This window comes from Pungitius pungitius, chromosome 14 (genome assembly GCF_949316345.1).
Source record: "Pungitius pungitius chromosome 14, fPunPun2.1, whole genome shotgun sequence".
NCBI classification, from domain to species: Eukaryota; Metazoa; Chordata; class Actinopteri; order Perciformes; family Gasterosteidae; genus Pungitius; species Pungitius pungitius.
This window is the reverse complement of record NC_084913.1, coordinates 9,216,483-9,242,269: the sequence shown is the minus strand read 5'-3', so window position 1 is coordinate 9,242,269 and position 25,787 is coordinate 9,216,483. Positions and strand designations below refer to the sequence as shown.

Below are 25,787 nucleotides of genomic sequence, written 5' to 3'. Positions count from 1 at the left end.
GAGCACACCGACATTCGCGTTTCGCTCAAAGCACTTCTTGGACACAGCAGAGAGAGAACTGCTAGTCTGGCTGTAGTGCTGTTTTCTAATTGTAGTGTCAGAAAGGATGAGTGCCGTCCTTCACGGTCCTTACCTATGAGGATGTTACTGGTGGAGGTGTGGCGTTCCCTGATGGGCAGGGGCTCACTGGACACACTGCTGCTGCGACTGCTCGTCCTGGAGGAGCTCGGGTCATTGGGGTAGATGGTTATACTGCTGGTCATTTTACTCGCCGTGCTCACGAACGGTTTGGTGGAGATTTGGGGTTTGCCATTTAAAGACAGAGGTTCCGAACCCATCACTTCTTTCCTTTCGATCTCGAGGATGGCCGGCTTGATGACCGCTTTTGACGTCAGCGCCTCGCGCGGGCTTTGCACTCGCTGGATGGCGACCCCCGACGCGGTGTGCCCGGCGGGCCCCTGGTGGCCTCCCTGGGGTAACAGTGTTCTGCTTTGGAGCTCCTCATCAAACGAGCTCCTGGAAGAGGAACCCTCCGAATGCAAGTCATTTACAGTGGAGTATCTGGCATACCTGGAGGTGGCGGTCCTAGTGCTCACAGTTGAGGAGGTCGTCTCAGTCGCAGCCTCCGGCTCGGAGGGCCTTGAACCAGTAGATTCTGTTTCGGAGGCAGAAGAATGACCTTCCGACCCCTGGTCGCTGGGCAGCGGCGGAGTGACGTGGGATCTGGAGGCCGCGCCGTTGGCTTTGGACAGAGACGAGGCGACAGAGGCGGAGAGAGATTCCTCAACCTGGTCCAGTGAATCCTGATCCGAGGCGGACGCCGCGTCCTTCTCCAAAGCAGAGGCACTGTCCGCCACCGCGTCAGAGCAGTTTGATTCACTATCGCTCCCCACGCAGAGTTGTGAAAACTGTTCTAGTCTGCTCTTCTTACTGTCAGCCGGTTTGTGAGCCGTCCTCAGCGGCTTCTGGACATTAGCCGCTGGAGGGTAGCGGCTAAGAACCGGCGCTTTCTTAACGTCGCTCGAGGAGGTGTTTACAGAGCAGGAAGTTGCTCCTCTCGTATTTTCCTCACTGCCTCGTCTTGCTCCATTATCGAAGGGGCTTTTGGGTGTTCTTCTACTCTTGTGTGCAGGACTCAGGGGGCTCCTCACCGCTTTGGGGGAGCTCTCCTCTGAGTGGTGGGGATCTTTGCTCCTCAGCTTGGTCTCTTTTTTACGCTGAGGAGAGAGCTCCCGGCTCCTGTGTTTTGGGGAACTCGGCTCCGAGACCGTTGCGGCACTCCTATATTTGGGCTTCTCTTGCCTGAAACATCCTTTCCCAACGATCTCTTCAGTCTCCGCTTTGCCATTCTCCAGGACCTTAGCTGGGCTGTTGGGGCGAATGTCAGTGCTTACGTTGCCGTGTTTGTCCACTTTACTGGTTCCATTCCTTCCAATTGCGGCTTTTCCGCACAGCTGCGTCCTCAGCTGCTCCACCTGCTCGTTCAGCTGCCGAGCTCGGTTCCGTTCCATCTGAAACTTCTCATGAAGTTCGCCATTTTTGGACTCTGAATTCTTGAGATCCTCCTCTACTATCTCCATCTGTTTCAGCCGATTCTTCAGTCGCTCTACTTCCTGTGTCAGCTCCTTTACTTTGTTGTCCTCATCCTGCGAGCCTTCTAGAGCACTGTTCTTTTCATTCTCGGATTTATTCACCAGACCCATGTTGTCATCTGCCAGCTTCGAGTACTCCAGGCTCTTCTTGCGTGCGGCCAGTTTACCCGTGAGGAGCCCAGTGGACGAAAGCTCATCTTCAATTCGTGACCTCATAAAATCTGCACGACCAGGGTCTGCGGACAGGCCAAGGCAATTCTTCTGGTGCTCCAATTTTTCCGTCAGCTTCAGAATGATCTTCTCGTCCTCCCTCTGTTTCTCCAGTAGCCTCTTACGCTCACTCATGAAGGTTTGGGTGAATACTTTGAGTTTCTCAAGATCCATAGCCAAAGCCTGCTCCGCTTTCTCCAGCTTCGTCTCAGAGCCCTCCATCTCCTTCAGACGTGCTTTGAGGGCCTCCAACTCGGACGAGAGCTTCTTGGTCAAGTTCTTCTCCTCGTTCAGGCTCAGGCCGAGCTGGCTGCAGTCGGACTTGCTCTTCCCAAAGGCTTCCTCCAGTTTCTCCAGCTCGGCCATCCTCCGCTGCAGACGTTCGATCTCGGCCTTCAGCTCCTGTGTCAGGCTTTCCTCTTCCTCCAGTTTCTCTCGGACTGTGCGGCAGAGATCCTCAGCTTTGCGCACCTCCTCATCCTTACCCTGGATCTTTAGGAGACGCTTCCTAAGGTCCTCCACGTCTCCAAGCAGGGACGAGTTGCTGCCTTCTCCCTGGATGACTTTGTCCTGTGGAAGAGTGAGAGACAGTGTTGAACCATTCATTCATCTACTCATGAAGTGCTATTTCACTCATTGCTTCCCCACACAAACAAACATAGTCTGGAGTCACCGGTGCTGACCTGCAGGTCAAGTAGCTCGTCCTCGGACTTCTGCAGCTTGTTGGTTGCTTCTTCCAGCTCATCCAGTCTTCGGCCGAGGCTCTGCAGCTTGTGCCGCAGGTGGCGATGTGTCATGTCTTTATGGTCAGACATGGCTACAAGAATTATTTGTATTTTAATTGTTTTGTTGTTCAGATTATTTGATAAGATTTTGGGGGGTCCACATTTGTGTGGTAGTGTTATCAAGTCCTTTCTTGGGGAAAATACTCTTTTTGTCCGGGCAGTCTGTCTGTCACTGTCGCTTTAAGACTTTGAAGTTCCTTAATAGTGGCGTTTAGCAGACGGATCTGTCATCTGTAGGAGGGAGAGAGGAAATAGCACTTAGTCATTCTTTATTTGTCAACGACAGTCATTTACATTCTCAAATTAATCACCATGAAAGTTGATAATCATTCATTAATGAAAAATGACATGGTGTGGCAAAAGGTACCATCCATCATTATGACAATCAAGTGAACATAACCCACGGCACCTCCATGCGTTTCACCATGTCGTTCCTTTGAGGGAGTCGGCCCTGCCTTTATGTTGTGTGCAAATATGTGGTTTGCACACTACTCCTGGATTGATTTATGCTTGCTTGTCTGCTTCTGCTGACAGCAGTGTATCTCGATAACAGAGACCTCCTTCCAATCCACACACACACACACACACACACACACACACACACACACACACACACACACACACACACACACACACACACAAAACCTTCACCGTGGCAACCGAAATAAAATCACACACACTCACAACACTGCATTCATGGTCACATGAGACGGTAAAAGTGTTTCACTCTACGACAGACAATAATCAGAGTACACATTATATATATATATATATATATATATATATATATATATATATATATATATTATCCATCTGTTTGCCCAGCATGCAGCATATGTGATGGGAACAAAGAATACACAGCAGCTTAATTGCTCTTTCGTGTCATGCATGATTCAGGTAGTGTGCTGTCCTAAATGCTTTTCCTCGCCTTTCCCAGTCATTCTAGCGAGCTTCCCCCACTGACCGCAAAAGGAAAGAAAAAATAAATAAGTAAATCAACCTGAGGGTCGGACATAACATCTGCACACATCATCACTTATCGACCCCCCTGACAACGGGCTCCATGCCTCCCTTTCCTTGGTCTACATGTTCAAAGATCGCCCCTCTGACGCTACATACCACCACATTTAAAGACTACTGTACTTTTCCTTTACATTAAATAACTTTTACTGCTGCAACCACTGCAGTAAATCTTCTGGGTTTTTGTCTGCGTGTGTACATGGTACACATCAAGGTATAACTTGTCATTATGGTTTACTCCAGCATAGTTTAAAATCGTTTCATTTGGTGTAAGCCCAAACTACTCTTACCACAATTTATTAAATGTCTTGTCTAACATAAACCGAGGCAATAGGCTTTGAAGTCAATATGGGAACAATTACATTAAGAAAAAGCACAATGTGAACTCAACAGCATTTTAGCTGTAACGTTATAATTGAGGTCTAGTGGTTTGGAAATCTTCTCATTGAGAACAACACTGAGGAAATACACATGGATTGACGAGGGATCAGAGGGAAAAGACAAATGGGGGGAAAATGTCGGAGAGAAAACAGCTAGCCTTGCTGTCTACTTGAATGCCAAAACACCTTAGTCAATAAAGTAATTTCAGGTTGCATAGCGTTGCACCAGCTGTGGCTTGTTAAGTGAGTTGTAAAAAAAAAAAAAAAGAAGGAAAAAAAAAGCCTCACCTAGCTACAGTTCAATTCTTCATGACAACATTTCACACTGCAGTAGGCAGCAAAGTTATCAGAGAAAAGGTCGAGAATACTTTTGGAAGTCTGTTTTGACCCAATCAATAACAAAGTATTCAAGTTCAAAACTTTGCTCTCTCCCCTATAAAGGATTCCTTATCTTAAGTTGAGTTTTGGGACCCTACGTCGTTTGGCCGAGCCTCGTCCTGGTTAATAGTGGCGTTTCACTGGACTCAGCTACTCCCGTCTTGGCCAACTGCCTGCATCCCCTTTATTTCTTTGCCAGCTCTCTACTTCCCTCATCTCTCTCTCTTTTAGACACGCACATCAGCACGGCCAAGTGGGCGCTTTAAAAGGGCCGACGGTGCGTGCGAAACAACTCTGGCAAGGGCCCCACCTCTTCCACCAATCAACATGATTCAACAGTGAATCAACATTCACTCAATGCGGGGCTGGGTCCTCAATAGCTACATTGGGGATGAGTTGGGAGGAGGGAATAGACGGATGGGGAGTGAAATGGAAAGGAGGAGCGAAAAAATGAGAACCTGCAGGAGAAAAAAGTGGTGGAGGAAATAAAAAAGGAAGGACGAGTGATAAGAGCTCAGGGAAATAAGTATTTAGTCCTGGAACATGAATATCTTCAATTTAGTACCATGACCCACATAGATATGTGTTCGTAAACCTCAATAGTCCTGAGATTTATTATTCATCCTCAAGATGAATGAAGCAAAAAAATGTAACAAGCCGTCCAAGAACAAGTTCAAAAACAATAAGAAGAAAGGATGAAAAAGCGGGGAGGAAGTGTGCTGGGAGAGGAGTCACCAAAGACAGCTCCATTCCAGGGTTTCTTTGTGTGTGTCCTGAGGACAATTATGGAAAACCTGGAAGCGTGTAGGAGCTGCGAAGCGGGGGAACTGACCCCCTTTTACGCGAGCGCACTCCTCACAATGAACAAACCAGGGCACTGCCAGTCCCTCGCTGCGCCTCGTCTGCTCTTAAACAGGCCGCCGACGCGCTCTGCCTGCAGAAGCCCATTCCTAACCAGGGCATCGCCCGGGTTTCATGGCCAGGGCCCAGGAAGAATATTAAAATGTTTTGGAGTATCAACTGGATCAGGGCAATTTACATGCAAGGCAAACACTCCTGTGACTCTCTTTGCCACGTAAGGAGTTCTGTGGCTGAACTCGAGCCCATGGAAACGAAAGAGCAGCTCAAACCAACTGCTCGGTCCAACACTGTACCACGTCGTCCACTTCCTTCATTGAAAGCAAGAGTGTAAACATGCATGTATTCTGTATGTCACTTTTTAAATGTAACTGGAGCAATTTTTATGAGGTACTGGTGTTGTGGGGGCAGCACCCCGCTTAGGTGTAAAATCTCTCACCCTCCACTGGCTATATGCTGAATACTATGTGATAACTATATGAACACTGCATGTTGAATACTAAGTGTAAACTGTATGCAGAATACTGGTTAAATACTGAGTGATTACTGTGTGGCATCTGTATGCTGCTATATGTGTCTTAGGAAATTGTATGCTGAAGTAGGCGCTGCATAGAGACATAGAAAGGAAATGTGTGTTCTGAGCTGAAATACCGCTACATGAGTATGTTAAAAATAGACATAGGGGCCCAAAGCCATAGAAGAAAAACTGCTTCTGCGCTTATTTAGCCTATTTTGCTTGATTTCTTTATTTTGGTTAAAGGTTACATTTTAATTGCCGTATTTTGGTTAAATCATTAGATTTCACCTAACAGGGCGCTTAGGCGTCGATCGTGACTTCCAAGTATGCCTTTACCAAGAAACCGCACTCGCCTAGAAGCAAAGCGCTCAACTTACCACATGCTCGCAACCAAGAGTTGACCCAGAAAGCAGGGCCTGTACGCACTCACCTTGCACTTGTAAACAAGAAGAGAAAAGACCACAATCATGCAAGACAATGTTCTCATGCGGCTCCCCCGAAAAACTGCGGTGAAAGTTTGTACACACCTACATACTCTCGCCCTGATGAAACCCTATGAATATGTGTGTGTGAAAAATAGACAGGGCTTTTAGTTTTAGCTTTTTCCAGGGCTGATTGAGCAGTTGAGTTCAGAAGAGTGCTCCCTGCACATACCCTTTTAATCCATTTCGCATTTTGTGTTGCAGGACATGATGGGATAAGGTCGTAGGGTAATGAAACATTTATCTAGTAATTGTATTCTTGTTACACGAAGCAGAGGATAGCGAGATCTCGAATGAGTCACACCGATGACACCCGCGTTAGATATTGGGGGAAGAGACAAGTACACCGTGTGTAACCAGAAATAGATGGAGCTTTACAAGCATCATCTCATTTAATGGAGCCAGTCGTCTCTGCGCAGGGATGATGTCTCAAACCGCTCATGCGTCCCGGTAGAACAAAAATCTAAACTTGGTTGATTACTAAGCGCTGAGAGGACAAGCATAGACCGCCTTACCCGCTGAACTGGAAGTCTTTACTCAGAAGAAGTTATCTCGCTCACAAAAACTAGTATAGCAGGCGACACTGGGGGAAAAAAAACAACAGGCCAACCACATCTATTAAAAAAATAAAAAAATGCTGCCAAAAGAATTTGCAGGTGCAAGGTTTAATATTGCAGCAGCCGTTATTTTCAGTACTTGTAGGGAGCAACATCAACATTCCCACATCTGCAGGTCTGAACCCATATGCTGTGGGTGGGTTAGGTTGGCACATGTAAAAACTCCGGGGGGGGGGGGAGGGGGGGGGCAGAGAGGCTTCATTGTGTCTTTATTAACAACGCAAAACAGACCAGGAAGTCAAATTTTGTTTAAAGAGTTTCATCTGCTCTGCTTGCTCCCTTTCTCTCCCAAACACACACACACACACACACACACACACACACACACACACACACACACACACACACACACAACAATCATCCACCATATCATTAAGGCTTTAGCCACTCTCTTCCTGCCTGCTGCCTTCAGTACATTCTGTTCTCTCCATGAAAGAGAAGGAAAAGAAAGGAAAAAATTGCCCTCTCTTGCACTTGACGTTGGAACTTTTGGGTTTGAAGCTCTTCTGCCTCATAATTGTTAGTTAATAAAGGGCCCTGGTCCAATCAAAATGCTTCAACCACATCTACATGTAAGGGGTTATTGCCAGCCTGCAAATGTGACAAATACTGTGTGTGTGTGTGTGTGTGTGTGTGTGTGTGTAGGGCCAACTACAGTTGATGGATGCTGGCGCAGCACTGGAAGCCACAAGATGGTGGAGACCTGACGCTCGGTCTGCATTTTCCCCTTTTTCCAAGAAAAAGAAAACCGGCATCCCATAATGTTCGGTCTGTCGTTTCCTTTACCGTCATGTTCTTTTTCTTTTGAAAGGCAGGGTTTCATTTCAGCAGAACCAATGGATAAACGGAGCGTATTCTTTAGAGCTCGCTGAAATGCAATGGGAATAACTTGTGTGAAATTACCACTTACCACAATAAGTATTGAAATACATTGAAAAAGTTGGTATAGTAAGTGATTTTTGGGAGAGGACATGGAACGTTATCATGTCAATCATAAATAGTGAAAGCTAAATAAAATTTAAAAAATTGATGAGTCACAGTTTCTCTCCATTACGCTAACAGGTCTTTCCTCCACGGCCTGGCTGCCAGTGACTTAAAAAGCTCAATATGGACACTTAGCTTCATTTCAGTTTGGATTTCCTTTCATTTGTTAGCAGTCTGAACTCATTCAGCAATTTATGTGAAACAGTGGATGTTTATAGTGTTGAGAGCAGAGTCTCAAAGCAAAAATAACCGAGTGAGAAAGGAGAAAAACAGAAGCTGCAGTCCCAATGGAAGTCCCACGGATGTTTAACATAACAATAACACCTACGTTGCAAAGGTGGTTAAGGCAAACACAGTCAAGTTGAGTCAACATCAGTTACAGCGGTACAGGCGCAGGGTAAAAAAAAAGAAGTTTTTATTGACATCATGAATGCACACACACACATTCATTAAATGAGATAATATGTAGGATTGTTAATCTTCATAACGATGCACTATTCTTCTGCATAGCAAAACACGGGGGAGACTATTAAAGACAGATACGTGAGATTCAGAAAGAGTGGCTCCGGTCTTAGCCCAGTTACCCAGAGCCTTTTTCCAGGTCTCCCCCTCACGCCAAGAGCCGCGGCTTAAAAGCAGCACACTGTTTATGTGAGAGGGCATGATAAGAAGATGAGAGAGGGAGACAACAAATACCAGAGGGGAGAGAAGGTCAGATAGGGAGAGAGCGAGAGACTTACAGTGTCTGACCTGTGAGCTGATTCTAGGCACGACTGCATGTTTGGCTTCTCTGTGGATGACCTGTGCAGATGCAACGCGCAGCTTGTTGAATCAAACTCTGAGCCCCTCCTGATCCCGTAGAACGTGTCCTCGATCGGCGCGACACGCGGGATTACATGCAACGCTCCCTGCTGCCAACCAAGCAGAGCAAGGGGGGAGGATATGCTCCACTAAAAAAAAGAAATAAATATAGAAAATACTAGTCGGGCAGGTTGTGCTACAGCCTGCGAGATGTGGAGCAGGTCAGATGGATTTTGTGAGCTCAACATTGTGCGCTCAACAAATTATTTGTAGGCAAAAACCTAATTGGCTATAAACCGGTTTGTGATTCTGATTCTGATAAACGACCACATAGTGTCGACATGGCAACGGATGGTCTTCATGTGTCCACTCTGCTGGTCTCAGGGTCATTGTTTCTCAATGTCCAAGGTGACATTCGAATGTCTTCTTTGACATTAAGTAAATAACAATCCAGTTGCAATCACAAGTATGTCTTTTTAGCTTTTATTGGGACATTTTCTGCTAAAAACACCTGTCAACATTCTGTGACGATTACTAAAATCTCACGTCTATCTATTCAAAGACACGCAAAACTGGGGCTCGCTTGCTGTGGGTCGGAAACACACAAAATTATGGCATCCTGTTTCCAGGAAATATTTCCTAACTCTACTCCAGCCAGCTGCCTTTTGAGTTTGGGGTCAGAGGTCACTGACACTGTACAAACCGGAGTGAGGCCCCGATTGGGAGAGCAGATTGTGTCGTTTTTGTATTGCAGCGAAGCAGAGCCAAACTGAGCTGAACTGTGGGAATACGTTGAACATATTTGTCAGGGCCATACATAAAGTTAATAATACCAGACCATAATGGTCAGCAAACCCCAGGGTCTTGTGCGCGGTTTCCTTTTAGTACGTGTGTGTGATTTGCTATCATGTTGACGGAAACCGCGAGAGTCGTCCTCGGTCGCGATGCGATAGACAGGAAGACTCCAGTAGGAGACAGTGATGTCCAACCACACTGACATTAATACGAGCTGCGATTTGATCTCAGAGAAGAGAGAATGAATGAATGAAACACAGGGCTCTTCAGCATCTCAAAGCAATATCTCTGCCGCTGGGATTTTTATTTTTTAATTTTTATCGCTCACGTGTCGGCAAAAAAATGATTTCAGGGCGTTTAACCACAGATTTTATCAGAACCTTGCAATGACGAACTGCTCGTACTGGAATGTGTGCGTTTCCGCTTCACAACGATAAGATACAGTGAAAATTTCACAACAAGATGAGCGTTGTGTGTACGTACAACTCAGGCAAAAATAGATTGAGGCAAGGCAGGCTGACAAGAGCCAAGAGAGAGCAAAAGAGTTAAGTTATGAGTAGAAAGATATATTCTCATGCCGTACCTCCATAATATGGCCTGCTATGTTTGTATTACTGCTGCTTCTCGTTATCTGCACTATCCCATCAGTATATTTAGTGGAGAGATTCTCCAGGTTACCCAAAGTATGCAAGCATTCAACAGGCTTATGAAAGTAGTGGGGGGAAATCCATGGAAACGCTTACTCAGAGCACTTCTTTTTTGTACACTTTAAAGCAAACAAATTGTGTCTTTTGGCTTTTTCCTCCAATTAAGTTTGGAAAGTGCAGCGCCATTGATGAGAAAACATACTACGACATGTAGAATCATTTTATTGTTGTGAATTTCCATAACATGGATGATGGTGAATATCGCAGCAAGGGACTCCAAATGGCTGTCCAAAGAGGTGAAAATAGACAAATACAAGAATTGTCATTGAAGACAGGACAGTGTTGCTATTTTTCAAATATATGCATTCTTTATTCATGCAGGGGACCCTTACAATTCAAGATTAACTACTTTAAGATTGCTCACTATGCTCATGTGTGTCCCATCTGGGATTGCACCATCTTAAATGTACGGATAGGTGATGCTAGTAGGTTTTAGTGGCATTTTAAGTCTTAAGCATATTTGATGGTTATTATCATTGGCCAACTTACCAGTCCTCATATTCCTCATTGTCTATTTCTGCATCAGCCTCCATCACGGTCATCCCTCTGTCATGTGACCTCTAGATATCCCCCACCCCCAAACCCAACCCCCATTTGTGCCACCGGATTCCTTCCTGTTGTAATGATATGTCCTTGACACTATGCCTAAGAGAGGTGGAGGTCACAGATGATCAGCAAACGGTCAGGTGATAATGGATTGGACGTTTCTTCCGTATGGGCCCTTCGGATGGCTGGCGACAACTCTCAATAGCTCTTAACGTACAGCCCTTCAACCTCCTGCTCGACATCCAGCTCATTCAGTGCTTTCGTGTGCACACACACACACACACACACACACACACCTACCAACCAAGCTGTTGGCAGGGATGGGAGTGCTTCATCAGCCTGAGTCTTGGCATTAGCTGCCCGCTGCGGCTGAATGGAGACCTCGGTGTCTCACTGATGAGGAGGAAACAGTCAGAGTCAGAGTGAGAGAGAGAGAGAGAGAGAAAGAGAGATAATGGCAGAAAAGCTTAGAAGAGGCAAATGTGCGGAGCAAAAAGCATGAAATAGCTGGCAGAATGCAAGGAGGGACGAGGAGACGAAGAGGGGAGGAGATGAAATGATCACGTTGTACATCAGAGGAGGGATACTGAATCAGTTGTTGTGCTCTTGATGGACGCATACAAAGAGTCTTGACCGTAAATGTACGCTACGGCAAGGATATAAAACCACTGCAGCGCTGCTGGTTACGTTTCATAGACACGCGACGACACGTTTATTTGCTTTGCCACACAAGACACTCGATCGGTACAACAAGCTACAGCCCGTTAGCCTGAAACCTGAAATGGGACGTGCCATTAAAGCAGCGGGACACTGACACGAGAAGCTCCTTTTCCCGTTTGACTGTTGGTTTTCACGGTTTTGTTGGATCCGGACCATTTAGAATGAGTTCAGCTCAAGCAGGATGTGAACTAGCACCCGGAGTAATGCGCGCATGCCGATGCAGCGCGGTGAGGAAGCAAAGCGCACGCCCTGGCCACATATTGACCTACTATATTGACCACTGTGGGGGGGGAGCAGACAACAGAGAAGACATGGTAAGACAGAGACACATGCACACACACACACACACACAGGGGGGAATGTTCATGCTTATGAACACACCGACTCATAGGTTACACAATATATACTGTATTATGTGCCCCTCCTGCGTGACTTCAGACCACGGGGAAGGAAGTGCGGCGCCGGCGTTTGTGCCCAACAGGAAACAGACTTACAAAGAGAGCAGAGGAGGGGCGGAAGAGGAGGGGAAGAGGAAGTGAGAACGAGGTGAGCAGAGAAGGAGGTGGGAGAAGCATAAGAACTGAGGTGTAAAGTAATTCAGCATTTTAAGGTGTTTAAATTTAACTTTCATCGACTTTCAGAGAGACACTATAAACTATATATTAACGGAAACCATAGCACAGGGGAGCATAACTTGTATTTAAGATGCATCTTTGTGCCCGTCCAACGTTAAGCTCCTCTTCCCAAAGTCCATCCTTTGGTTAAAAACACACACACGCTCCAGCTTAGTAAAAGTGCACTCGCTGGTCCCTATAATATAAAAGACACACACACACACATACACAAACACACTCGTGCCATCTTTCAGCAATGTTATGTTTGGCAGTTGGCAAGGCCGGGCCCACAATGCAGTCACTGTGGGGGAGATCGTTCACAGTCAAGCTAACAGGCTAAAGAATGAGCTAACTGCTCAGATATGGGGCGCATTCGGGCGGCTTTGCAATAGACTCATGCCTGAGCAGACAAGCAGTGTTTGGCCACGACAACAGAAGGCCCTATTCAGTTCTCTGGGGAGGCGCACAAAACACACACGCACCATTATCATAATCATCATCATCATCATCCTAGAAGCTCCCATCTGCTTCAGAACATGTGCATGGTTAAACACACAGACACACACAGAGTCAGAGAAAAACACGCAGACTTGCAGCATTCCACTACAGTAGCATTCCATATGTTTGGTTAAGCACAGAGAATCCAGATTTAAGGCCGGAGTCTGGACTGAATTTAAAGGATGAGAGAGGGAAGTAGAGGGAGGGTGGAAAAATGAGGAAGAGGGAGGAGGCTGAGGGAGAAAAAAAAACGGAACATTCCTATGAACTGTAAGGCAGCAACAGGACACTGCTACTGAAAAACTGAACATTACCTAGAACATACATTAAAGAACCCATCAAAGTGCTTTAATCTAGAGCTCCACGACAACGTAGCAAACTCAATGTGCTGAAGAAGACGCTCAGCGGTTGTTGTCATCTGTATATTTGGACTGGCATGAAAGCATGTGGAGCTGCTGTGAACATTATTTCTGTTGTTGATTAATCCAAGGATTAATGTCCAAGAACATCAAGGCCAAAGGAGCTAAATGTTTTCCTCTTGAGAACATATGATCTTCTCACAGGAGCCTCTTTCGTTTGCTATAAAGGGGATGTCATCAAACAGGGTTTGTACAAAATGGCAAAAATCTGCTAAAGTCTCATTTATCTAGACGGAACACGACATTAAAGATTAAAGGTCTATTATCACAACTGTTGCTGATCTTCACATCAACTTGACTTTGACTAAACTGACCGAGATAAGAGAGGCGAGTGATTGGCTCACAGACAGGTCGATCGTGCAAGTAGCCGCTGATGGACAGGAAGCGTCGGCCTTGTGGCTGCTCCTGCCACTCTGAGCCCCGCTGCGTCATCCTTCGTTTGTTCCCACACTGTTATTCTTCACAGGAGGGAGACAGGCCTGCTGCTCTGCACTCCGTCATGGAAGATTCATGAGGGATGCGGCACCACACCGGCACGCAGCTCTCTTTGCTGAATCACCGGACGTTCTCACGCCACGCAAACGGGCTCATGGACCAAACCAAATGGGGAAATTTAGTGCAAAACCAGCACAATATTTCCTACAAACGTTGTCCGGTTAAACGGAGCTGAACTAAACATATCCTCCCTTTTTCATTCTACATAAACAGTTTATCGTGTTACGTTTGTTCACAGATTTTCCCCCACATATAAAGAAAGGCCGTTGATAAGTTATCAGTGCATCAAAAAGTGCACACAGCTCATGTGAGGCCACACACGCCCACAGGGGGCAGACTGGTCAGTTCACAGGGAGGAGAAACTCCTCTGTGGAAGCGCTGGGTCCACTTGTTGTCTCAATCGCAATGTTTCACAGCGAAATGGATGCATTGAAATGGCATGAGAAAAAAATAATGATAATTACAGGAGCTACCGAGAGTAAGACAAGAGGAAACAAGAGGAGAAAGGAGGCAGAAGAGAGAGATGGTGTTCACTTCCTCTGCTGGAGAACATTTCAAGGCCTGAAACTCCATCCTGGGTTCCACTGGCCAGGCGGGCCTCGTTTGCATGGGAGCCCATTTCCTGTGTGTGATTAGCAGAAGGGAGAGAGCATGAGTGTGTGTGTGTGTGTGTGTGTTTTGTCTGCTCGGAGAGGAAAGGAATGCCCAAATCAAACACTGAGCAGGATGGAGTGAGACAGAGAGAAGAGAACGAGACAAATTGTGAGCAGATACACAGTGGGGAGAAAGATGGGGAAGACGAGGGAAGCAGAGATCCAGAAAGTAGCAGAGATCATACGCTAACACAATTAAAAAAAGCTGGGAGGAGAGCAGGGGATTGATTTTTCATTCGCTGCCAGTGAAGACTGCAAACAGCATGCTACCTGCATTCCAGCTGAGCAGCAAAGTGGACGGAGAGTGGGGACAAAAAGCTGACGAGCTGTCAAACGGGAAAACCATCCAGCGCTCAAAAGTTCGGCGCGAACCAGCCCAACCGGTTTAAATATCTAATGGAGGTTAGACCTGCCTGTTCCACAAATACCACACCACAGAATTTCACACGCCAACGGGGACTAAAGGGCTGGATTAGTGTCGCCTATTTTTCACTTTTTACAACAGCGACATGACAACTGGCAACGTCAAAGAATGCTCCAACAATATAGGCACAATTGTGCCATGGACCCATTGTCATGCCGAATGTCAGCCGTTGTTAAATAATCAAATCCCCTGTAAATGAATTAGCTTCTCTATCACGGGACCGCCAGCAGCGCAAAAGCCAATAAACGGACTGTAAAGCATTAAGAAAGACACCGACATCAGAACTAGGGGGCAGGAGCAGCACGAGATTTCATTCTTTAAAATTTCTGTTAAAAAAATATTGAAATAGTTTAGCTGTAATCAAATCATTCTCTGTGTGTAGGCACAGCAAGTTTAGCCTTCTACTTAAGCAGCCTTTGTTAAATAAAAAAAAAAGGTTAAGCAAATGGGACAGCCCGACGAGGGTGGCGTTCAAACGAATTCAACATTAATAGATAAATAAAGTATATATTGTAAATTATGTTTTGAACAGAATTAACTCCTGGGAAGTAACACGTGAAACTGAAACCACAATTTCCAAGTTCAGTTTCCACTTCCATAGACACGCTTACATAGACACATAGACATAGACACCACACAACGCTTGCTTAAGCGCTGGAACCTGCGCATGCACGAGCGAGCCAGTCCTTGACGGGCAGAGCAGGATTGATAGGCCACTATTGTTTCCTTTTAAGGTCAATTGTGTCCCAGATCCTCGGCATGGCGGGCAGTGGAAGACGCAGCTGGCGGGCGGCAGGGAGGAAGCGCTCGCTGCATTCTTCTGGGCCGTGGACACACCCAGAGAGAGACAGGGGAAGGGAGGCCGGGAAAGAGATGGACCACTGGAAACCAGTGGAATAGGGGAAAGATTTCAAGGAGGTTCAGACAGAGAGAGGAAAGGACAGACGAGTGGGGCGTGGATGGTCTGACCGCCCCAGCCTTACTGACAAAGCTAGCTGCAGGTACGTTCAGTCCGCTGAAGGTTAAATTGTAAAGTATGCCCGGTATTCCCCAGCGTTCCACAGTGCACAAATGAGCCAGACGTCCAATGCTATGCTAGTTAAAGAGAAGATTACATCAGAAGGTTTCAATCAAAATAGGTAGAGGACTACGGTCTTTACAAAACAAGACAGCCAAAATACATTTTGATTAAATTGTGTCTTGAATTATCCAGATGTTCAAGCGTACGGTGAAACCCAGAGAGAAAAGAAAAGCAAAGAAGGGTGAGGGGACCACCAGAGGGGAGCAGATGACTCGAGCCTCGTCTGAGTCGCTGTGTGCGTTAGTCTGCTGAACTCTACGTAATGTGTGTTATCACCGTGGGTGATCCAAAGTGTTTAGCTTCCAGTGACGCAGTCCATTTTAAAACATCAGACAAACGAGTCATTCAACCGATTAATGAGGCGCAAACTTTATTTTCACAGCGTTTCATTTGTCTGGTAAATTTAAATTTTTCGGGTTTGGGATGAGTGCTCAGAGAAAACACGATGCTTGAACAAGTAATGTGTGACTTTAAAAAGTGGGATGAACATTTTCATTTTATCTTATGCTTTACAGTCAAATTAATGATTTGATCATTTAGGAAAAAAACCCATACTGAATATCAATCAATTTAAATAAACATCAATGGGACATGCTTTTGTCGTAAAGTAATTCTCTCTCTCTCAGTATCCTGTCTGTCTCTGGTTTGTGAAAAAAGGGGAAAACAATTTAAAACATTGGTCAACTAAGCCAAACTTCTTCTTCTACTCCTACAAAAATATTGCACGAGAGGGGTTTCACACAAGCCTCTTGCAGTCAAAGCTGCCGTCTATTTTAAACGTCTCGCACTGTGCTGCTTCACTTCCCCTGGTTGGGACGGCTCCCCGGAGAAGGAGCTCCAAAGAGCAACGTTGGCATGGACGGGGGAACCTAGCCAAGCCAGGCCTTTACAAAAAGGCAACAGCACAGAGACCTCCTCCAAAATAAAACCCAACGCAGAGAAGAGAAGAGGGGGTAAAAGGGTACAGAAGAGGGGAACGAGGCTGAAAATAGCATAGCAGTCGGGGTCTACATGCGTCACCACCACATTGATGAAAGCTACTAAACCTAGACCCGCTAATTCATGGATGGGGGGGAGAAAGGAGGGAGGGATGTCTGTTGGGAAAAAAAGAAAAGCAGTTCTAAATGACGGAAGGAACAAAGGGTAAACAGAAAACAAGAGTCCCTTACATGAAGAAAAGGTGTTGAAAGTTCATGAGATTTAACAAGGTAAATAAGGAAAGGAACCGAATATACAGTTGAGAAGGAAGAAAGTGCACAGGAGACAAAACAGCCCTGGAGAAACATAAGAGGGGGAAGTGGGCGCTCGCCGGGTTACCACGGCGCCTGAACATTCCTCTCTCTGAGAACATGTATATTTTCTGATCACAAGAAAAATAATCTGCGAGAGGAATTTTATTTTGAGAGCCGCACTGGAGATCCAAGGAACAGGTCAGACTGGAGTGTGTGAGAGTGTGTGTGTGCGCGCCTCGTACAGTAAAAGGTGGAAGCACAAGGGCAAAGACATTTACAAAAAGGAAGAGCACAGTGGGACTTAAACCAAAAAAAGATTCATAAAGACAAACTAAATCAACATAACTACAGAGGTGCTACAATGTACAACAAAAGTAAACGTATCAGTCATTTTCTTAGTATCACTAGTCCAAATTCCAGCTTCCCCCCCCCCGCCCCCCAGACACTTCTCAACTTGTTCTCAGTAAGCATCTGTAATCAGAGTTGTATCGACCAATTACGTTTGAGAAGGTATGCACACTGCGTGTGGAGAGCAAAAATAGAGGAGAAATACATTGGCCGACATGTAATCTCTCGCAACATATCAGCTGTGAAAAATGTATCTTTTACATTTGCATTTTTTCTCCTTGGCATAAAAACATTTGGAACAATTTGTTGTGTTCCCCTTTCAGTGAGATTTTTCTTTTAATCTACTAAAGTTGTGGTGAATCCCTAATCCACATTTCACTACTGAGATCATAACATTAGAGACGCTGACGCATCAAAGCACATTTGATGTCATCGCTCAGCGGGAAACAGAGTACACACAATATAAGAAGAAGGCAGGCTAATAGTTTGTCCTTTCATCACTTTACTGTACGGATCATTGTTTTCAGACAGTGATACGTAAAAAAATATATATATCTGTAAACTCTGCAACCTCCCAAACTCGGCAACTCAACGCGAACTTGAAAACTCGGGAATGAACCCCGACCTCCGCTGAGCACTGGGCCGGTGCTGCTACAGAGAACTCCTGCCAGGCCCCCGTCACGCCGGTCAGTAGCTGTCCGACTGCAAATGAAAGGCTAAGACATCAGAAATTGTAGGGGAGAGAAGCAGTGGCTGTGATGCCCGCAGAAGAGAGTCTGAAAGAGACAGCTCAGCGCGCACATGAACATTTATTACGTTTTGCCGATGGTACCCAAGACAAGCAAACCCTGCTGCTTGGCGAAGGACTACGGGTCAACCTTAGGCCCTTTATGGATATTATTGAGGTTAAAGGCCCGGTGCATTACACATCTGTTCCAGTGTGTAGGTGGCGTTTCGGTGGCTCTTTTACCACCCGGGCCGGTGGCTTTAGTGGCTTTCATTGTGTCGGCTCCCACAAGCAGCATCACGGGACTTACTGCGCTCCCCCTGGACTGATCATTTCGTCTGGCTGCTCAGCCAGATCTCGCGAAAGAAGAATGCATCTTGAACCAGACTGGAATGGCTCCCGAAATATGCCAAATATGCCCCCTGACTTCCCCCCGACCCTTCCTTTCCTGAAGACGTAGGCCTGCTTCCTAGCCCCCCCCCCTCGCCCCCCCAAACCAACCCACAGCATTCCTGCGCTGTACACGGCACCAAACGAACACATACTCACAATCACAGATGACCCACTCACACAGAAAATGTTACAGACATTAATAACACAAGTTTCCACTCAGCTGACCCAGACATGCCTTTTACGGGTAAGCGCTTCAGATTTCTCTTTTCATTAACTTCCAAAAATACTCCTGCAGCGGGCAGGAGAAGGGGGGAGTGACAGGATCTCTTTAGCAAAGGCAAAAAAGTGAAGGAGAGAGTGAGCGAGACATGATAACAATCGGCTGGAAAGAGGTGGAATATTGGCCCTTGGAGGAGAACACCTAAATCTGTAGAGGAATTTACAAGAAATGTCTCAACTTGAGCTCTCCCCTGTTCCTTTCTGCCCTCCCTCCCTCCCTCCCTCTGCCTCAAACATGCTTTTGAAGTCTCTCTCCTTTGCAATGCTTTGCTCCTTCTTCAAGGATCGACGAGGTAGCCATTTTTGAGGAGCCTCCACAACGCAGGAACAAAACAGGCGCACAGGGCAGCTTCTGTTAAACAACTTATCGGGGGGGGGGGCTTGAAATGTCCAACAGACACCAAAATCCAACACAGCACCCAGCTGGAAATCTATGTGTCAGGTCAAACTGAAAGCATGTGAAACACAAACACAGCAGCAGCAGCAGAGTGACCCACATTATTAGTCATTGTGTGTTAAACTCCAGCCACGTGGTGAAAGCTGGCCACCTGTTAAACAGGAAGGACTCATCACCTGCAGCCATCGGGGTCCATCGAACTGCCACGAGGACATTCGAACAAAGACACAGGAAGCCCCACTCCAAAAAGAAAAACATTTAAGAGATCTATTGTGAGAACAGGTTATCGATGTTCATGCCCGTGCTGCCGTGTGATAAGGAAACCCAAAATAACAATCAGGAGATTGTTTGTTTTTTCCCCCCCCCCGTTACCATACAGTAGCTTTAGAACAGTCACATGGTCAGCAGAATGGCACCTGGTTCTGAGCGATGCAGAGTGGCGGGTGATCAGAAATTAAATTCCTGAAATAGATGGCAAAGACATCCATTTGAGCCAGTAAACCTTTATTTGCCATAAAAAAAGATCAATTCGTCATCAACGGCTTTACTAATGCTTGTTTCAGAAGAAGTTTTTAACTTCTCTTCTCGAAGTATCAGAATTTAGAGTTAAATTTAGCAACTGGAAGTGCGTATTAATGCTGTCATGCCATCTTCGTGACTGTGGCGACATTCATGAACGTAATCATGAAAGGAAAATTACAGCTCTCCATTGAGCCGTGACGATTTCTTGGTAATGACAAGCGAAAGGCAATGGCTGTCTTACAAAACATCTTAGATGACTTGGTTATAAAGAATACAAGGAAATGGAAATGTGTCATCCAGCAGTGCTCAGGGAGCAGAGGTCTCAGAAAGGGACAGAAGGTTTTCCCTTGAAAATCTTGATCAGTCATTATTGTCAGCTTCTCAAGACCGTCCCTATAAATAATTAATGGTCATGCGATTTTTTGGCTCAGATCAAAATGTGTGTGTGTCAGGCGCACAAAGTTGATCATTCAACAGCAGCCCAATGTGCCCCCATAAACCTAATTCATAACCACCTGTTATGCAACAGGTTCAATAACCACACAGCAACTCAATAACAGATCAGTTAATACTGGAGATGTCAGTTCGTCTGAGCTGAGTCTGTTGAAGATTTTGACACAAAATACACACAAGAAAGAAAATGTTTTTCCTTAAAATTAAGTTTGATCAGAAAAACAAAAACACGGCTTGAAATATGTTTTCTTTGAAATTACTTTGATGAAAAAGGTGTAAAATAATATTGAAAATACCAATGGGTGAATTACATTTAGATTTCAAGTTTGTGCAGATTAGCTCACTGTCATTCGCACTGAAATAGAGCAAAGCCATCTTTACCTGTAACACCTTAGCTTTTCCTACTGTGACAAGTCAAAATGTCTGCTGTGGGCAAGGCCTTTCGGAAAAGCACCATTTGTCTCACTCAGTCCTCTCCACACGGACCCGAGGCGGCGTTACCGTGGATATGCCGTGTGCATTGTGCGTCCTTCACTCCAGCAGCTCTATGTGACGACGGTTCACAGTCACCTGCGTGGTGAGGCGCCTCAGTGAGTGACCCTGCACGCCACGGCAGCTGGTAACGAGGGGGGCGTTTGGCACGCTCAGGATGACTAATGTGTGGGGGGGGCAAGGGGGGGGGGATTTATTCACACACGCAGAAGGAATTGCATGAACAGAATCCGTTCTCGCTCACATATCTGTTGCGCTGCGTGTGAATGTACGTGTTAACGAGAGCCTGAGCGAGGCGTGTGAACACGGAGATGTGCCCCCCCCCCCCGGCTGCTGCTCGACGAGTGATCGGCGCTCTCGGCCTCTAGTGTTCGATGACAGATGAACGCGGCCCGGGCACAAAAAGTGCTTTGGATGTGTACATGAACGAGCACACAATGAACCGATGACCACGCGCAAAGTTCAATTAGTTTGAACCCCAGCTGAAATCACACAGCCCTGCGCTGTCACCGATAAAGAAAACTGGCAGGCAGGGAGGTGGGAAGGCAGAGAGGGGAAAGGAGCGGGAGGATTGGAGAAAGAGCAGGAAATGAATGTATACAGTAAAGAGGCGAAAAAGAAGGAGGTGCAGGGGAAAGAAAACGTTTGGGGTGCAAAGAAAAACCAATGCAAGAGTCTGATGGGTGCAAACCACAGACACGGTGCTACACTTAATTATTAAACTATTTTATGAATAAATAGTTTGGGATTTAAACCCAAATGTGTGATTGTTACATTATTGCAGTTCCCAGAAACAGAAATGTGAGTTCTCAATGAAACACTACCATATTTATGTAAAAGAAAAGCAAAAATCCACTTTGTCTGACGTGCTGAGAGTCGAAAACGTTGGGAATTTTAGACTTTTCCGATCTCCCTGCCTCCAATACTCAAAGATACAGTCTTAATGATGTGTCTGTATGGCATGAAGCCATATTCCTGAAAGTTTGATATTAGACACACAGCAACTGCAGCTGGCCTGCGTATTGTCAACAGCAGCCTCCCGGATACCGAGTCCATTATTGCATTATGACAAAATACACTATACACACAGGCTGTGTGTGGGCTTAACAGAAAGCCTCAAAGGGGTCCAGGATTCACCCGCGCTATTTCAAGGACGCCCTCGAATTGTAACGCCTGCGATGTTACTCCGTGCCCTGTGTGTGTGTGTGTGTGTGTGTGTGTGCATCCTCCGCTGCTCTATTCCTGGGCGAGAAGGTTTTCGGAGGCTAAAAGCGGGCGTCTACCACCATTAAGCCACACCATCCGGTCCTGCTATATCCATTGCAGCACACTGGGATGTTTAGGGCTGCTCACAGCCCTTTACCTCGCTTTGTATCAGTATAATTTCTGAAGGCAATGTTTTAATGTCAACAAACAGTCCTCTTTCCAGCCAGCTAAGCAAAATCACCATATCCAGGTTTATTTGCACGCACTTGCAACAAAATACGTCACTGTCCATGTACTTTATTTGCACACCAATGGGACATTAACCGCATTGACAGAAGGTCTCTGTGCATGATCCTTGATGTGCAGAGTAGCAGTAATAGTTCCATTGACAGGCTGGGTTTGATTCTCCCAGGCAGAAAACCTCAATATTTCAATTTAATCCCAAGAGCAGTGTTTTAGCCACTCTGTAATCCCCAGGTCCTGGTGCTTAGTCTGATAATCACCCTTATTAGACACCCATAATGATTAGTTTTTGGTTTCACCCAAAGCAGGGCAGGCAGTTTCATGGGGCGGTCGCAGCGTTCTGCGGAGTGAAAAACCAATCGTGCACGGTATGGCCCAGGTCATAAAAGGAGAGCATGGGGTATGATTATTACACTGCATGGCAGGCGACAACTTCTGGACAGAACATGGTGCAAACACCGTCTTTGTGCAAATCTCCCTCGAGATCCCAAAACAGGTGGTGGATGGCCACTCTTGCCGCGTCAGCGCTGACGGCTATCATACTGAGGAATAACGTGTAGTTACTTTTAAGTAGTCCTCCAATGCGTCCACTAACTAACGGCGCATAAATAAAGACTGGGCATGCGTGGAAAATGCACTGATGGGGGGGGGGGGGGGGGGGGGTGACAGCTTAAATAAAATGCATACACTCTCTCCACGGGCGGAGTCAAAGCACCATGGCAAGCTGCTGATTGCCGGAGGAAAAGAGGGGGGGGTGTGGGTTGTCTGCAGATCAGGCTGGTCGCTCAGCTGGTATGATCTACCGCTGGCTGGAAGGGGGAGATATATACGGGAAAGTCATCTGGAATTTTTTGTTTTGGTCGTGTCTTTCATGTCTGAAACAGGTCAAGGCAGGTCCCCTCCGTCTCCTTCCCTCCCAGTGCTGCACTTTATGAGCCCCACCTGGCAGATTATTCCACCAGTACATCTGCCTTCTCGGCTGTTGACGTGCACACACACAAACACACACGCTCACGTTCTGGTGAGGCAGCACAGGGCACATACTGTACAGATTTTGTGCTCTGCCACCTTTTGTTTTATACATGTTCAACACATTCCATCTCATGTGAAGGACAACACACACACACACACACACACCCTTTGTTGTTGTCAACTTAGTCATTCAATAATGAAAAAACGGCTCTATGTGACATATCTAAAATTGCTGGTATGTCACATAGAGCCGTTTTTTCATTATTATTATTATTATGTGTTATGTGCGTCACCAAATCCCCAAAATATTTATACCACAAAATGTTTACATGAATGTCACGTAAACAGACACACAGCGCGTCCTCACATTAGAGGAGCTACAACCAGAGGATTTGGGGCATTTCCCTTTGATACATTTCTATTAAATCTATCAAACATTGTCACTGCTCATTTGTTACCAAAGCAACTTTCCTTCCAATATTACCTCATGTCCTTGACACTTGTCTATTCCTCGGTGTACTGTCCTTAAAGTGGATTATTGGAGATATTAGAGCCCAGAGTGTGACTAAGCGAACCACAAAATACATGTAAAAGCACTTTAAGTGAACTACTGCAGTAAAGTCACCAACACAGTACGTCATAGCTACCACATCCCTGCCTTTCTGTGGAAGTGGAGGAGATACATCGGTGTGTGTGTTTGTGTGTGTGTGTGTATACACTGCGTCGTGCTTCTCTACGTCCTGAAGGAAAGAAGAAAAAGGTACAAAGTCTACATAATGTCCTGGTTCATGCTGCTGATAGAGAACAACTGCGAAGCTAGAAACATGTCGACTTCATTCATTAAAAAAAAAAAACAATACCGCGAAAGTCCTAAAGGCTCGAGCTGCATTAACGTTCACGTTACGTGTTACGGACGGAGGTTTGTTTTGCAGAGAGCGTGGTGGCGTTTAAGAAGAGTACACGAAACATTTCAAATCAACACTGCGACATGTCAACAAAAGTAGCACCTAAACGCCGAGCGCACCGCTACATTTGAACCCACCTGAGGTTTCCACCGCAGTCCCGGGTGCTTCCCTGTAGCTACCGAAGCAGCGGAGGAAGAGGAGGAAGAGGAGGGCGAGGGGTTGAAAAACTTGCCGCAGTCCCGGACTAACTGGATCCAACTCAGGAAGCGCCCCCCCCCCCCCTGTTCCAAACCCGCTGAAACCGTGTGTCCCCCGTGCCCCGCGTGAAGTCCACCCCCCCCCCAAAAAAGCACACACACACATTGAGAAATAAAAACCCCAACTTTACCTTTAGCTGGTCCACCCGCGCCGGGACGGAGAAAAAAAAAACTCTGCGGTAAAATCCACAACTTCACACGGCTGGAGCTGGTGGTGACGGCGGGACTCGCTGCTGCTGCTGCTGCCGACGCGGCGAGGACGAGTTCATCCACATATCCTAGAATGAGAGAGCACTACGGGGGGAATTGCGTCTTTATATGTCCCCACCCCCCCTTCCCTTCCACCTTAATCACTTTCTTCGGCCCTTTCCTCTCGGATATTCCCCCTCTCTGTGCCCGTTTGCAGATGAAACCATCACATTCCACCGCGTCCTTAACAATGAGAAAAGGTGGGTTTTCCTTCGCTGCTGGCGGAGGGCCCACCCCTCGGGATGACTCTGCCCGGTCTGACCGCAGAGGGAACGCCCTTCCCGGCTGCGAGGCCCCGCCCCTCCTTCCCACACGGCACAGGCAACCGGAGAGGAAAGACTCTAAAGTGAGGTCGAGAGGCGAGAGTAGCGATGCAGGAGTGAAGGACAGAAAGTGTCAGTAAGTTGCGATGAACTCAAAGGGGTAATACTTTTGGAATTGTTGCAGGAGTCTTTCAACTAAGCAAAACTGTTAAATACACTGATGAGATTACTAGAAATCCCCTTTCCCGTGGCAGCAACATTTTAGAAATCCCCACTGAATTGTTATTGAGGCTATTTTGTGTGCACCATAATGACCATTAATACCCAAACTGCAAAAGTGTTGATTATTATACAAGTACAAATGCCACAACTAAAGTTATGCAACATTTATGTACTTTAGTGTACGGCCCAGAAATGCAAGTGGCATTGCTGTGTTGGGGTTACATTTTGTGATTTAAGTTTTAATTCACGGCTTTCTCCATATTTCCATTACAAAATCAGCACCTTATGTTTGCAACAAAGACCCAACAAGACAGTTCAAAGGACGCTCGGGTTCTCTGGATGTCTTAAATGTGACCAGATGTGGACTACATGTTAGGCAGTTATTTCTCTGCAGCATTATTATGATGTAGCGGTCATTTGGTCACTGTCTTTCAGTTTCTGTAGAAATCACAATGAAAGGAGGAGGCTGGAAAATATTGGAGATGACAATCAGGCATTACGCGCCGTCGGTGACCTTGTCTTCTGCGACTTAAAGGGTTGTGTAATTAAAACAGTCCTTTGTGATTCCCACAGTCAAGACATTGTTTTCCCTCTCATTAAACATCCCACCCTTGTAGCAGACTGCAGCGCTCTAATCTTACTAGTTCACAGAAGGGGAAAGATGAGGTACACATTATGTTACTGTGTTTGCTCTCTCCAGGTGGGGAAATTGACAAAGAGAAATGAAATCCCTTCAGAAGCGTCTCCGCACTAAAGGCATAACCAGACATGCCCAAACACCTGAGCGCCACAGCAGGAAAGCCAAGTGCAAGTGTGTGTGTGTGTGTGTGTGAATACATATGCATGCACATTTCTGTTTAACCTCTATGTCTGTCTGTGCATGTATTAATGCGTCATCAAAGGTAACAGCAGGAGAGATAAACTGAGGATCAGTAGAACATACATGTTTATCCCTCTGCTTCCAGAGTGACTGCTCTGCTCGAAGCATTAAAATAACTCTTGATCTATGAAAAGGCAAAGCACAAAATATCCATCAGGGCAATAGAAATGA

The 25,787-nt window shown here is 46.1% G+C and overlaps 1 protein-coding gene across 2 annotated transcripts in view; it reads right to left on the bottom strand.

Annotated features, from left to right (window-relative positions):
• The window catches only part of luzp1 (leucine zipper protein 1), a 32,374-nt gene extending 7,911 nt beyond the window's left edge, over window positions 1–24,463 (bottom strand). For both annotated transcript variants that reach the window (XM_037486040.2, XM_037486041.2), the window contains exons 1-3: window positions 24,134–24,463; window positions 2,486–2,818; window positions 134–2,372 (exon numbers count right to left, since the gene is read on the bottom strand). In XM_037486040.2, the coding sequence (XP_037341937.2) occupies window positions 134–2,372; window positions 2,486–2,617 (2,371 nt within the window). In that variant the 5' untranslated portion in view covers window positions 2,618–2,818; window positions 24,134–24,463. The remainder of the gene's footprint in view (window positions 1–133; window positions 2,373–2,485; window positions 2,819–24,133) is intronic.
• Between the last annotated feature and the right edge of the window lie 1,324 nt (window positions 24,464–25,787).